This window comes from Sprattus sprattus, assembly GCF_963457725.1.
Source record: "Sprattus sprattus genome assembly, chromosome: 2".
Taxonomy (NCBI): Eukaryota; Metazoa; Chordata; class Actinopteri; order Clupeiformes; family Clupeidae; genus Sprattus; species Sprattus sprattus.
Genome location: NC_137921.1, coordinates 60419148 through 60434851, shown reverse-complemented (window position 1 = coordinate 60434851; position 15704 = coordinate 60419148). Strand labels below are relative to the sequence as shown.

Genomic DNA, 15704 nt, shown 5'->3' with positions numbered 1-15704 from the left:
TACACTGAGATTTGTTATATGTTCCTGTCTGTGTCCCATGCAAAGCAATGTCCCACCTTGTCATATATAATTAAAATGTAATTCGCATTTGTCAATCCTGATATAATCCAGATATATTTCAAAGACAAAAGCTAATTAGTTTGGTTTCTTACAGATATTCACTTGATAGCTTATTCGCTCCTTCAAGCTGACATTGAAATAGAGAAGATTGTCATGACAAGACATTTAGTCTATCTGTTAAAATCTTTTTTGATTGAGAGCTGAAGTATGAGGACTTTGAGTGTTTGTTTCTCAAAGTACAACATATCAGCTGCCCTGTACAAGTGACTTAGGCAGCCAAATGGATGCTCCTAGTATGTCATCCCAGGGAACTATCCTCAAAAATGTTAAAACCTCATCTCCAAAGTACAGGCAATGTTAGTGTGTATGTATGTGTTGTGTTTAGCAGTAGGTATGGTTGGCTGAATGGGTCATCCCCGTTTCCCCAGCTGGTTCATTTTGCTTATGCGCCAGCTGCGCACGGCAGTTTACAGAAATTGGGAGGTGCATGACCAGCCAAAATCACACTAAAGCACATTACACGGAATCAGAAATTGCATCACTTTTTTTCATGCACTAGCGTGCACAAGGGCTGGAGCGGCTTTAAATGGACATTCACCTTGCTTCCTTTTGCTATGACAATGTTCCCCAACTCTGAGGAGTGTTTTTTCCAGCAGGGCAATGCTCCATGCCACACAGCCAAGGTGTGGATGAAGGACCACCAGCTCAGGACCCTGTCATGGCCAGCCCAATTCCCAGACCTGAATCCCGTTAAAAAACCTCTGAAATGTGATCAAGAGGTAGATGGATGGTCACAAGCCATGAAAAGAAGCAGAGCTGCTTGAATGTTTGCGCCAGGAGTAGCATAAAGTAACCCAACGGCAATGTGAAAGACTGGTCAAGTCGAGTCTGTTTATTGTCAGATACACAGAACAACAGAGTTGGACTGGGCACTGAAATTCTTAGGACAGGACACCATACCACACTACCATAACATAACAAGACATAACATATAAACATATAAGTACTCCAACATGATATAACATAACTTAACAATAAGTACTGAACATTAGATAAGAATATGAAAAGACAGAGTAGTAGACCTACTAGATAAACAATAAATATACAATATAGATTCTAAACATAAATACACATACTAAACAGAAACTAAACAGATAAACATACCTACATGATATTTTTAGCTATACTGAACATATTATACATTTTGCAAATGTAGTGCAAACAGCAGTGAAAGTGAGCCTGTGTAGAGTAAAGTGGCGAGTGTAAAGTGATGAGAGTGCATTATTGTTCATTATTGTTCATTTAGGAGTCTGATGGCCTTAGGGTAGAAACTGTTCTCAAGTCTGCGAGTGCGAGACCGGATACTTCGGAACCTTCTACCAGAAGGCAGCAGGGTGAACAGTCTGAAGGATGGGTGGTGACAGTCTTTTCAGGATCCTGCCAGCTCTTCGGAGGCATCTTGTGAGGTAGATGTCCTGAAGGGAAGGGAGTTTCCTGCCGATGATAAACTCAGCGGATCTGACCACACTGCGTAGGGCCTTACGGTCCATGGCTGTGCAGCTCCCAAACCACACTGAGATGCTACCAGTCAAGATGCTTTCTATAGTGCATCTATAGAAGTTGGTGAGGATGTCTGGATTCATGCCAAACTTCCTGAGTCTCCTCAGGAAGAAGAGGCGTTTCCGGGCAGCTTTGACCACCTTATCAGTGGGGGCAGACCAGGTGAAATCATTGCTGATGTTGACCCCGAGGAACTTGAAGCAGCTGACCTTTTCCACTTCAGATCCGTTGATGTGAAGGGGTGTATGCTCCACCCCCTGCCGTCTCCTAAAGTCCACAATCATCTCCTTAGTTTTACTGATATTGAGAGAGAGGTTATTTTCACCAAGTTGTTAGGGTGTCAACCTCCTCTCTGTAGGCTGATTCATCATTGTTAGTGATGAGGCCTACGATGGTTGTGTTATCAGCAAACTTCACGATGAGGTTGGAGCTGTGCATTGCCGCACAGTCGTGGGTGAACAAGGAGAACAGGAGAGGGCTAAGCACACAGCCCTGGGGGGCGCCAGTGTTTGTGATCATTGTCACAAATGACGTGCGGTCACCGAGTCAGGCCTCCCCGTCAGGAAGCTGTAGATCCATTTGCAGAGGGAGGAGTTAAGTCCCAGGTCCACAAGCTTAGAGACGAGTCTGGAGGGGATGATGGTGTTGAATGCCGAACTGTAGTCAATGAACAGCATCCTCACATACGAGTTCCCCTTTCCCAGGTGGGACTGGTGGAGAGCATGCCAAAACACATGAAAGTTGTTTTAAATCAAGGTTATTCCACCAAATATTGATTTCTGAACTCAACCCTAATTAAAGCATTATTGTGTAGTTAATGCTCTAAATGACAATATTTTTTATTTTAAATTGGGTAGAAATGCTGTCAGTAGTTTTTAGAATAAAACTAAAATGTTCATTTTAGAGTTAACTCATACCAATAAATAGTAAAACCAGAGAAACTGATAATTTTGAAGTGTCTCTTAATTTTTTCAGCGGCTGTATATTTCATCTGTGTTTTTCCCCCATCCGGAATTGAGCTTTATTTCCTGATCGCATCGTCGGACATCGCAGATTCGCCGGTCTGGAAAACTTTACGCAAACTCTAGGCATGGGTGAAAGGATGCCTAGAAATGCGCCTATTTGTCTGCATAGAAATGTTCTGTAAATCCCATTTTTGTGCGTAGTAGCCTTTAAAAAAAAAAAAAGCCCCCCTAAGTCGAAGCTGACCGCCTTACCGTATTAGCGTTGTGACTGTTTTAGCCAGAAAGGAATCACTTGTGTTGCCTCTACTGTTGTGTGCTTCGTCCTGCAACGGTCGTAATAAAGTAGGTGCATAACCTAACTTCTTTCTTATTCTTACAGGTGATTGATTTTAGAATACTGGTGTCTACCTTTGTGTTCCTTGCCAACTTATTTAGAATAGGCTGTTGCTCTACAGCTCTGTAACTTTATCGCTTTTTCAGTTTTAATCAATCGGATTCCTGAGACTGGTTTGATTATTGGTTTCCTAACCAGTGTGTGCGAGCAAGTTTCTCTCGTAACCAAGCCTATATGCCACCATGTAAGAGGAGGGTAATTAAATGAACCATGCTCTGCATTCATTAGCTTAACTGTAATTTCTAGAATACTAGCCTGTCTAGTGTGTTCTCTTGTGTGGTTATGATGTATTTCACTGTTTTGTGAGAGGATCACAGTTAACAATGTAATCGCATCTGTATCGTCAAACCGCAGTGTTGCTCACTTGTCAAAGGAATTCAACTTGAGTCACGCATTTGGGCCTACTTTACAGTAATGCTCTTATTGGGGCCTTGTTCGTTGTAGCCGATTTACATAATCCTTCCTCAGTACAATGTTGGACAATATCAGGAGGACTTTTGATCAGCATTTCACTTTGGTAGCCTAATCCAGTCAGTATTTGCCCTTCAGCAGTGAAAATGAGGTCGATTCCAGTAAAAAACATACCAGCTGGTTGTAAATTGGTACCATCATACAATTTAAGTTGCATGCCGTAATGTTATATTTAAATCAGACATGTAGTTAGGGAAAGACAAATACAGCCTTAAAGCCCATGAACTTTTAGGTCTTTATTTGTTTTGCACTTAACTCAAAAATAAGGCTGTAAAGCGGAGCGGACTTTGGAGGGGTTGATTTCAGATCTAGATTGGTCAAGGTTCATATCAGTATGTAACGTACAAAAAAGCCATTAAAAATTTGTAATGCATATGAATGACATGAACATGATTGTACATACACGTATGAATTACCTTGTCCTCCAACATTGCACCATGCTGAATAGGCAACATTATCACTGAAAAAACTAAATCTGTAAAATGACACTAGTATACTAGCAGAATTTTATCCAGCAACATACTATGGTTTAGATACTGTAAATACAACTACAGGAAATGACCAGCTCATTACATAATTGAACTGTGCTATAACCATGATGGTCTCTGAAATAACACTATTCTGGAAGCCATTAAACCATTAGCATATTTTTTATTTACAATATATCCTGTGTTATTGTTGTTGTTGTTGTTTTTTTTTAACAATATATCCTGTGTTATTGTTGTTCTGCACTGCTCTTCGTTATCATACCTGTTTAGAAAATATTTACACAGGCTCCCTTTTACAAATAGTTTGGAGCACTGTTCCAACTTTTTTAATTTGTTAAATTGTTATTAAAAATATGAAACTGTTAGTGAATTACAATCAATGTGCTGAATACATATTACGGTTACAATTATATTTGTTATATGTATGTTGTATTAATATTCAATACAATATATTAATATATAGATAATCAGTCAATTAATAAACAAAATGTGATTCGGCTCCCATACAATTCCATTAAAAAGACAATCAGTCAGTCAATAACAATGTGTGTGTGTGTGTGTGAGAGTCAGATTACAACCCTTGCAATGATACCTTCTGATAGTATACACTCCTCCTGAACACAGTTTCAAGTCCAGTCACACTCATTAAATGAAGGGCTAACTAAAGGAACAATGTAAAAAAATAAAAAAAAATACAATTATTTTAGTTTTTAAGAATGACTCCAAAATATCTCTTTTTGAATGATTCTGTTGCTGTTTGGTGGCTTCCACTGTTCGTGCAAATAAAATCTTACACTTTCAGGTGTTGAAAAGCAACCTATTACTATAACTTTTGAGTTACAATCCATTTCTGTTACGATAAGTGAACGGACTACTTGCAGAATGTCATGGAAGATGTGAATCAGAGGCACATAACCTGTTGTCAAGTACGAGAAACATTGCTTAAAGACTTAATGTGACCTAATAGTTTGGTTACCGAGTACGCGAAACAGTTGCCGTAAGGGTGGTGGGCAGCAACAATCATGTTGAAAAGTCATGCGACTGACGTTATGGATGACATTTGTTAGCAGCTGTCTGAGTATTACATTGTAGTCTTTCAAGGGGTTTAACCTTTACATTTTTGTATTATTTTTTAAAAGCTTGTCAGGATATGTGTTAACTTTGATGATAGCCATAATAGATTAATTGCATTAATCCATAACACAGGTTTGCTTCTGCTTCCTTATTTCAGAAATAGGCATAATGCACCAATCTTCCAGATAGATTAGTCAATCACATTTGGGCAATGATGGTTTGTGATTGGCATATTGTAATTTTCCCTGTCAGAGAAGAATGTTTTGCCACGCTCATATTTAAAATTCTGTACCTCAGCTGAGAATGTTGCTTAGCCTTTTTCGTCCTCAAAATAGGGCCGATGTCAGGGTCCACCAGAGAATGTGCAGTTGATGGTTTTACTGTTGCTTGTATTGTACTTTACATTAAGGGTGTTTATTTGGCTTAGAGAATCCCCTGGGCTGAGTAAGACCAATGACACACTGCTTTTTTATCAGACAGCCAATCAAATGCAAGGGCAGGATTTCCCTGTACAGAGACCAAAACTAAAGAATAGGCATGGAGTTTTCTCTAAATTGAAACTGATCAGGCTCTTTTGGATCCTCACATGGCTTTGCTTGTCACTTTCTATGTTTGTTTCATCATTTGTTTGTTGAAAAGAAAGTCTTTCTCAAGTTCCAACCACATTCCAACAGGCCTGTCACTGAAGATGAATTTAGAATGGCTATTAGTATTATGAATTTCTAATGGCCAAAATATACAATATATAAATACATATACATGCTTATAAACATGTTTTGCCATGATATCATTCATCATTGTAATTTTTTCTAATCTGATATTTAATAGTGTTGTTTTTGTTTTGTATGCTAATGCTAAACACTAATGTACGGCTATGTTTTTTTTTCAGCACCATGTTCACTGAGATACTGGTGGCTCTAATCTTGGGTATTGTAGTCTATCTTGTGCTGCTCAAGAGAAAGACAGTGATACTGAAGACAGAAGATGGCTGGTGGGGTGTTGGAGAGGAACCTCAGGAGACTGAGGATGAGACTATCGACACCTTCTTGGTAGAAACATCTCAAGAAGAGATTGAGGTCAGAGAGTTTAAACAAGTGAAATGTGTTTTCTATTATTACATGCCTTTTTATTATACATGGAAGGGGTAATATAGAGTACAGCAGGATGAATAGGAGCAAAACGTCCTTAAGGGAGTTATTTTCCGTTATCCCGGACTATCCATTATCCAGCTTATTATACGTTTACTCGCCAAAACAATAGAAGACATTCCCCCAAAATACCTCTTTTGAATGATTTTGTTGCCGTTTTGTGACCCTCTACTAAGAAAAAATAGTTATACACACAAATAGAACTTAAAAATGTCATGTGTTGCATGGCAACCCATTACTTGCTGATTTCACGTTACAATGAATTACTGTTACGCTAAATTATATGAAAGATGTGAATTGGAAGCACAAAACCCATTACCAATGGCAGCACTCATTCATTTTTTGCAGTGATCAATTTAAAGACTTATCCGACCTCCGAACGTTAGGGTGGCCCATTCAAATCAATTCAACTTTTTGCAACATTCTGAGGAACCGTATAATAAATATAAATATAATACCACATACTCGTGGATGACATTTTTTATGGGTAATATGTACAGGTATGGAAAAGGAACTGTTTTTGATGAGACACCGTAATGCAGATTTCAGCTGTCCTAGGCTCATTCAAGAAACTAGATTTAGGTTTTTTCAAACTCCATCCATAGAAGGCCAACCTGGGCCCTCTTTGACTGAACTGTCTTATGTGAACTCTAATTATGCAGCATTGAATAGAACATTGATGAACATGGCTGATGAACATGGTTGATAAACATGGTGCTTCATTAATTGTAAGCTACCTGGAGGGAGGATTGATTTGAATAAAACAAGGCTGACTGTAGTCAGTTTTTATTTGCACAAACGACACACAGTAACACACACGTGCATATACAGTGGCGATCAGGACACACACAAACACACACACGCACACGTAGGCCTGAGGTCGCAGTGAATTTTTCCTCCGCATTTCACCCATCCTGGACTGTCCTTCCTCCAGAACCCCAGGAGCAGTGGGCAGCCGTTAGGCGCCCGGGGACCAAGTCAAGTGATCCGTCTTGGTCAGGGACGGATTTCAGTTCTTCTGCATGTTTTTCTGTTGGGGTTCTTAGTGGAGGAAACCCCTTGTGAACGGGGAGAACATGCAAACTCCACACAGAAAGGCCTGGGAGATAGCCCACCTGAGCACTGAATAGGCTATGTAATTCAACTTAATCAATGGAATGATTGGTAGGCCTATTGATAAACTTAATCAATGGAAAGATTGATAGGTCTAATGATAAACTTAATCAATAGAATGATTGATAGGCCTATTGATAAACGTACTCGGTAGAGCACTTTGGTGAACCACTGGTTGTTTTTGACATGCAGTCATTTGTGAAAATGTTGGTTCTTGGTCTATACCCCAGGTGAATTCTACAACAGTGCTTCAGATTCCTGAGAATTGCAATAGAAAAGTACGGCATATTGGACATACAATCACCACTGATGTAGAAAGTTATCTAATATAATATGATTGTATTTGTGCAAATCTGTCTATAGTACGATAGGGAAATGTATTTATTGAACAATGAGTCGGAATATGTTTTTTTATTGTTAATTGATTTGCAACGTGTAATGGTTCAGACCGGGGTAAACAAATACGGTCGCAGAACTGGTCTTTGGTAACGATAATCTGATGGGGAACAACTTACAACCCCTCCAGACGACATAGTGAAACGTTTATCTTGGAGCGCGACAAATTTGTTAAATTTACTCAGGATTATTGAGAGTTTACCTTTGCATTTTTGAAGCTGAATTGTTAGGGAATTAGTTATTGTTTGGGGTTTTTGTTTCTTTTACTTTTTCTCCATTCTGACGTGTTTGCCTGCTGCAACCGGCCATTAAAACATTTGCCATTTACCACGAACATCTGAGACACTGCCTCCATTTCTTTTTACATCGCCGCGAGGCCGGCAATCATACAATTAGTAAGAAAACATCATAGAACAAAATGTTAGGCCTAGGCTTTGACAGACCTAAACAGACCTTGTGGCTCGGTGGCTCAGTTGCTTGCACTGCCGCCTCACAGCTAGAAGGTCCTGGGTTCGATTCCCGCATGGGGCGCTGTTGGTCCTGGGGGGTAGGTTCTCCCCAGGCCTCCAGTGCTCAGTTGGGCTATCTCCCGGGCCTTTCTGTGTGGAGTTTGCATGTTCTCCCCGTGTTCACAAGGCTTTCCTCCACACATGTCTGGCCCAACAGAAAAAAAACATGCAGAAGAACTGAACTGTCCATCCCTGACCAAGACGGATCACTTGACTTGGTTCCTGGGTGCCTAAAGGCTGCCCACTGCTCCTGGAAGACAGGAGGAAGGACAGTCCATGATGGGAGAAATGCAGAGATAACATTCACTCGTTTACAGCCCATCAAGAGAGGTGGACTGATTACTTGATAACTATACCGTAGCACTAGTAGAAGCTCTAACATTACAAGATGTGCATGAATTATTATTAGCGTCACTGCAGTATAGTGTCTGTTTGCACTGCTATGAATTCTGGGCCCCCTGACAGAATTTCCACCTAGGCCCCCCCCAGCGAGATTCAGATTATAGCAGTTCAGATTTAGAATGCCATTTTCCCCTATAAAATTCTGGATTTTGGTTAATTAACATTTTATAGCCTGCGGAGTTATATTGTGGTTATACATGAATATCCATTGAAGTATTTTTTTTTTAAACTAAGTATCAGATTGGCAGTTGATGCTATAATTTGGCATATTATGTCTCTATAATTTTTTAACATGCCTGGCAATTGAGCTGGGAAAATCTCATTTTTGGGTTTATTTTCATTTTACAACTAGTAAATCAAATGAATGTGATTTAAACACGCCTGAAAGCTGTACTCTACCGGTAACAAATAGCTAGACTACTTTCTCAATACAGAGAAATGCAGATTACTTCCAGGATAAATGGAAATGGAAATGAGCCCTAGTGACTATGTTTATGGCAGAGATAGTGACACACACACACTCTGAATTCTATCTATCTTGCATTTTACCCATCCAGGGTAGTGATACACACAGTGAAGCACACTAACCCGGAGCAGTGAGCTGCCTTTGGCGGCGCCCGGGGAGCATTGGGGTTGGGGTTAGGTGCCTTGCTCAAGGGCACTTCAGCCGTGGATGTGGGCATGGGAGAGCAGTGGTCTGCCACTTCCCCCGCCCACATTTTTCCTACTGGTCGGGGATTGAACTGGCCACCCTACTGTTTCCATCCCGAAACCCAAACCAGTAGGCCACGGCTGCCCCTATAAACTGAGGTACCTGGACCAGACCATGAGTAAGAAGGACTCCACTGCTGCCCAATGATGACCACATTATTTGTGTTGTTGTTTGTGATGCTCCAGCACCCAGTGATGCCACCTCTCTCAGGTCCTTCCCTGGCCTGACAGCATGGTACTCCAAGTTCATACAGAATTATGCAACTGTTGCATAGCCAATGAGGGGGTGGGCTATGTGACACTACATTCACATGGACCAATGGTGTACAAAATAGCTTCCAAACACTCAAACTACTTATTACTCAGTCTGGCACTTGTCCTGGTTGACCCCTCACTGCCCCCAGATACCTCAGACTATAGCATAGGTGGTGTCCGTACACAATTACATCCAGAGAACTCTAAAAGAACAGTGGCTGTTGCTTCTCGTTCTGGCTATGATGAAAGCAAGGTGTGGTAGAAATGAACACCGGCAACCCCCACAGCTGTGAGAAGCATCTCTTTAGTCTTGACTTGGTTTCAGTGGGCCAAGCAGGGATCTCCCCGTCCCAGCAAACTTGAGACGAGAAAGAACCCCGGGTCACTGGTTATACACAACTTTTATAGTCTTGCTCAAGGACATCTAAGCAGCTGGTCTCTGATAGAAATCCATTCATATTGGGAGTGCACCCGTTCAAGGACACACATGGTCTGATGAGGGGTGAACCCTTTAAGGCCGTGCTCAAGGACACTTCACTTAAAAAATAGAAATAAAAAAGATATGTTATTTTCAACAACCTCATCCCTCACCAAGGGTTTTTTTTGTGAACAACATAAAACATACATTTTCCATTTAATTTCCCCCACATGGTATACCTAGTGCATGAGGGCCACCAAGGTATTGTCAATACCAAACAGAGACTCAGAGATTTGTATTATTGGCCTAAATGGATGCGCTGGTGAAGTCTGTCATGGCCTCTTGTGTGTCCTGCAAGCTGAATGATAAGACCACAAGAACAGCCCCTTCACTGTTGAAATCAGTCCCATGGCCTGATGGACCCTGCCAGAAACATACTCTAGTCATTGTTGGCCAATTCGACACTGGTCCTTGTGACTACAGGTTTGCTATTACCATGGTGGCCTACTATTCAAAATGTCCAGAGGTGTGTTTGACTCCAGTGCACTAGGGCTACAGTGATTGCCTTCATGAGATCATTGTTCAGCCAAAAAAGTGTGGTGACTGTGTGACAGATAATGACTGACAGCTTACCTCTTCAGTCCTCTTTCCTGAAAGAATAAGATATCCAACACATAATCTACCATTCAGAAGGAAATGGGGCTGTAGAAACCGGGTGTTACAAGAAAGCAACCTTACTGCACAGAGAAAGCCCTGTGTTAAGCTCATGTCACTGGCACAGAGAAAGCCCTGTGGCAAGCTCATGTCACTGAGTTCCTGCAAGCTTACAAAACTACACCACATAGAACCACAGGGATATCACCCTTCCGGCTCATGTATAGAAGAAAGAGAGAACCAAACTCTATCCAGCCAAAGCTCACAGCTGCTCAAGATCATGATTCAAGAAAGAGCTGCACCGAAACAGTTATACATGAAAACATGAGTGATGCTAAGTCATGCCAAGTCTCCTAAGCTGCTCAGTTCAGTGAGCTTCTGAAAGTGATACAACAGAAAGGAGCTCACAAATACACACTCACTGATGGGAAGACTTGGGATGCTTCACACTTTTATGTGGTGCCTGAGACGCATGTACATTTACTCCAGATGCTGCCAGACAGGTCTGCAACTCTTTAGAGGTGATGTGTGGATTGGCTCTTACCTGATTAATTATTCTTCTGAATAATTTTCTCTTTTGGAGATTCTTTTGCTTTTTGGTGATAGTCTTGAGTCTTGACGCTGTCTGAAGTGATAACTCGTTTATTTATAAGATTTAGTCTTAAGAAAAACAAACTTTTAATCGCGATTTATTAATTTCAAAATGTGCAATAATTCTTTTTTTTTTTTTTTTTCTATTGACAGCCCTAGTATTTTCTTATAGTATGAAATGAATCCTAAGATTACGAAATTGGTTATTGTTATGGAATGGAAGGCTGATATTTCACAACCTAAAAATGTAGCCATGCATATGACACCGTGCAGGTTGAATCGTTAGACCCTTGAGTACACAACAATGCCAAAACGTATTTATGAAATATTTGAGCTTTATTAATAAGGTCTTAAACAGGAAAACAATCCTATAAAATAGTGGCATAGAAAGAAATTCATCCATTCACGATTTAAAAACAAAGTGGCTAGACTAGGCGACGACAGTGGCAATAAATATTATGTGAAGGCTAGAGTTATTCTAAACGACTATGTTGTAACCTTATAGTCTAGCTGTAGGAATCAATATGTGCAAAAACTAAGCAGTGGTTAACACTGAGATCAGTTGTGCAAAATACAAGCCATCCAACACGGCAATCAGCATGTGCAAAATACAACACTGCAATCTTTTGTGCAAACAGCTAAAGACTAAATGAGTCTATAGGTAAGACCATCACCTAACGTTACAACACGGAAATATAGATCTCTAGACATAGGGTTATCAATGTACAGATTATGACACTGCGGGCAGCCTGTGGAAAGTCTAACCATCACTTATTAAAAACACCATTCACTTCTCTAACGGCGGGACGGGCCCAAAGGCCAATCACAGTCCAGTATAAGGCCCAGTCCACGGTCTAGCCAACAGAAGTCCAGGAAGAGGTTTGAATGACGGATGCGGTCGTTTTCCCGTGCACTAACAGCTCCGCCCAGGCTGGGAAGCAAGGTAACATTAATCAGCACCAAACAAAAGTTAGGATCACAGCCCAATCACTCAGTGGCAACGTATGTTTTGTTTACTTCCCTTAGGACGAGGAAGTAGCGTGCGTTGATCAGTCTCGAGGTAGTCGTTGTCACTGCTGGCGACGTCTGCTTCTCCTGGAGCTTTATGGTATGCAGTTGAGTGCGTCGAACAAACCTCCTAGAGTCGCCGTGCTGGCCTATCACTCGGAGGAGAGAGTAGCTGGCTCCGGATCTCGCCTCCTTGCGTCGATTTCGTTGTCGTGCTGGTGCGAACACCGTCGTCGTCCAGGTGCGAGCACCCCGAGAAGAAATCTCTGTTTGCTTTTATGCGGTGACCCAACCAATCCCATAGGTTGCCAATCAGACAGCATATAGCGAACACCTGTGGAGGGATGTCTCACAAGCACAACACGAACAAATACACAGATAGAGATCGGCTGGCCCACCCCACAAACAAATGTTCAATGTGTCCATTTTCCCCCCGTTACACATACTCATCAGTCATCATAACAACTCCCGCCAGGTTAAAACAGTCATCAAGCCTGGAATACTATGCCTCCATAAGTTACCTTCATTAATTTTCATGTGTATTTTTGCATGTTTTAAGATGTTTTCTAACATACACATTTTAAATATTCTCACAGAAACTCCCATCTCCCATTTTGTCATTTCAGACTAAAAATTTACTTTAATGTTTTGTAGGACCTGCGCAGGAGAATAGATCAAACTCGTCCGTTTCCTTCCTTGGAGAACAGCCACTTTAATTATGGCTTTAACTCCAAAGTCCTGCAGAAAGTTGTGACGTACTGGAGAAATGTCTTTGACTGGAAGAAGCAAGTCGACAAATTAAACAAATATCCACATTTTAAAACAAAAATTGAAGGTGTGTTGATTATACATGTGGCAAGTATATTTGTGTCAACTGTATAATACAACTATAAAATAAATTCTCTCCATTTTAAACCATCACCATATTCTTGCTGTTAAATGCAGGTATCAATGTCCACTATGTCCATGTGAAACCCAAGAGAAAGACCAAGTGTTTCCCCCTGATCATGGTCCATGGTTGGCCTGGCTCCTTCTATGAGTTCTATGGGATTCTACCTCTTCTGACTGAGCCTGTCGACCCTGATGACGTGGCCTTTGAGGTTATTTGCCCGTCCATCCCAGGCTATGGATTTTCAGAGGCACCACATAAAACAGGTTAGTCATTACATTAAGTATCACAGCTGGTGTGCACGCTAGCTAACCTTTACAGAGTTAATTAATGTATTTAATTCAATTGCATTTATATAGCGTCAAAACAATACAATTACAGAGTCCAACCTCAAGTCATCCAAACTAATACCTGTGATGGTTACTAAATGTGGATTGTGGCTGGGTAGGGTTTGATTCTGTTTGTGCAGCCAGAATCTTCCACAAGCTGATGAAGAGGCTAGGTTTCAGTGAGTTCTACGCTCATGGTGGAGACTGGGGCTGGCTTATCACTACAAACATGGCTCAGCTGAATCCCAAGTGAGTGCCTGTTACTGTTGTGCAACACCATCTCTATTCCCAGTGACGGGAATATTATCAGAGGCTAGAATTATTATTGCTGGTGTGACATGGGGCAAAGCTCATCCTTATTGGCACTATACAAATAAAATATATTTATATAAAAACGTATTTCCACAATACCCTTCAAATGAATTCAAAGCTTTTTTTCCCCAAATGTTCTTGTCCATCAGAGCAGTCAGAGGCCTGCACATTAATTTTGCACCTCCTGCAAAGCCTGGTCTCCCTATGATCCTGTCTTTGATGCTGGGTTGGCGATTCCCTAAGTTATTTGGCTTCACTGACCATGATGTGAAACGACTCTACCCCTGCTTGGAGAAGCTGGTTGTGGAGCCGGTGAAGGAGACGGGATACATGCATATTCAGTCTACCAAGCCAGATACTGCAGGTGAGAGCACTAGCTACTAAGGCAATCAGAATATGTGTTTCCTCAAACGCCTCTTACCCAACATGTGTTTCTATCTTACAGGACGGGCATTAAATGATTCACCTGTTGGTTTAGCTGCATACATACTAGAGAAGTTTTCCACATGGACAGATGATAAATTCAGGGACCTTGAGGATGGAGGACTGGAAAGGTGAATATAATAAATACAAATAAATAAATCGTCATTCACATTAACATACAGCACTATTAAATAACATTACATTAACCTCTTCAAAACAATTGTGTACAATTTTTTTGTTAGGAAATTCTCCTTGGATGACCTCTTAACAAACGTGATGATCTATTGGACGACTGAGTCGATTATTTCATCAATGCGGTTCTACAAAGAGAATTTTGGCAAGGGGTTGAACCAGCCACATGCAAGGTACATAACAAAAAAAAAAAAAATTTGGTGATTTTTGTAAATTGTTAAAGGTAAAACTAAACTTTAACTTTAAAAAAAGATTTTTTAAGATTTTTCCCCCTCTTCCCACATCCATAGCATTCCAGTCTATGTGCCCACTGCCCTGGCTTCTTTCCCCAACGAGCTGATGCACACTCCTAAACTTTGGGCAAAGCAGAAGTATCACAAGCTAGTGGCCTACACCCCTATGGCTCGTGGTGGCCACTTTGCTGCCATGGAGGAGCCAGAGCTTATGGCACAGGACATTCAACGCTTCATTAAGATCCTGGAGAAGAAGTAAATAATGATGTCCTTCAGCAGGACAGTCAACGCTTCATTAAGATCCTGGAGAAGAAGTAAATAATGATGTCCTTCAGCAGGACAGTCAACGTTTCATTAAGATCCTGGAGAAGAAGTAAATAATGAACAAATCAACTTCATTTTGTCAGTTAAGTGAAATAGAGCCTGAGATAAGCACTAGCAAGAGGGAGACTCCGTGTTCTGCGTTGTACTTCTGGATGGTTTGAAAAGACTTTTCAGTGTTTAAGGATGAATTGATAAACTGAGACATATTCATAGCATAGTCAGTTTTTTAAGGGGATGCTAAAAGACTAATGGATTATTGAATAAGTAATTATTAATATCTTACTTTTTGAAATTCATATACCAGAGTCATTTAACATATTTGACCAGTAGTAGGAGTTATAAAAGTTATGTTATTTGCTGATGAATCTTTCCAAATCTGTACTGTTGAAATTGTAGTCACTAAATGTTTTTTAGTTTAATAAATGATCAAATTTGACTCCGTTGCTCCAGTCTTATTTTTTCTTTTGTTTGTGGTATATCAGAACAGCTGATGACCTCGATAATGTACGATAGGAACAGTTACGGTGACTATTTTAAAATCCTGGCTCTTCCACATACTGGGGTTAGCGGTCAAGGTAAGAGCCTGCAGCTGAAAAAAGAGGCCTGGCTTTTCCCAAACTTCATGATGGGGAGGGGGACAGCACAGGCAGACTCTCTCTGGGCAGCCTGGACCCGTGGGAGGCAAAGAAGTGGTGGGAGGAAATAACAACGCACTTCAAGATCCTGGCATTACCTCACCAGTAAAGGATAAGAGGAGGGGAAGGAATAGATGCATTATTAAAAAA

The 15704-nt window shown here is 40.8% G+C and overlaps 1 protein-coding gene across 1 annotated transcript; it reads left to right on the top strand.

The window, feature by feature from the left end:
- Positions 1–2775: 2775 nt before the first annotated feature.
- Positions 2776–15122, top strand: ephx1 (epoxide hydrolase 1, microsomal (xenobiotic)). The gene is made up of 9 exons (XM_080860732.1): positions 2776–2927; positions 5902–6088; positions 12872–13052; positions 13163–13372; positions 13555–13684; positions 13897–14111; positions 14193–14301; positions 14413–14535; positions 14653–15122. Exons 2-9 carry the CDS (start codon positions 5906–5908, stop codon positions 14852–14854), a joined length of 1353 nt encoding a protein of 450 aa, XP_080716858.1. The 5' UTR covers positions 2776–2927; positions 5902–5905; the 3' UTR covers positions 14855–15122.
- Positions 15123–15704: the final 582 nt, after the last annotated feature.

What these genes read in the sequence shown, in the direction of transcription:
- ephx1 (XM_080860732.1), top strand. Translation starts at nt 5,906, where the DNA reads ATGTTCACTGAGATACTGGTGGCTCTAATCTTGGGTATTGTAGTCTAT. An exon ending in TTTTAAAACAAAAATTGAAG is followed by an intron (nt 13,053 to 13,162) that starts GTGTGTTGATTA and finishes TGTTAAATGCAG; the next exon opens with GTATCAATGTCCACTATGTC. An exon ending in GAGGATGGAGGACTGGAAAG is followed by an intron (nt 14,302 to 14,412) that starts GTGAATATAATA and finishes TTTTTTTGTTAG; the next exon opens with GAAATTCTCCTTGGATGACC.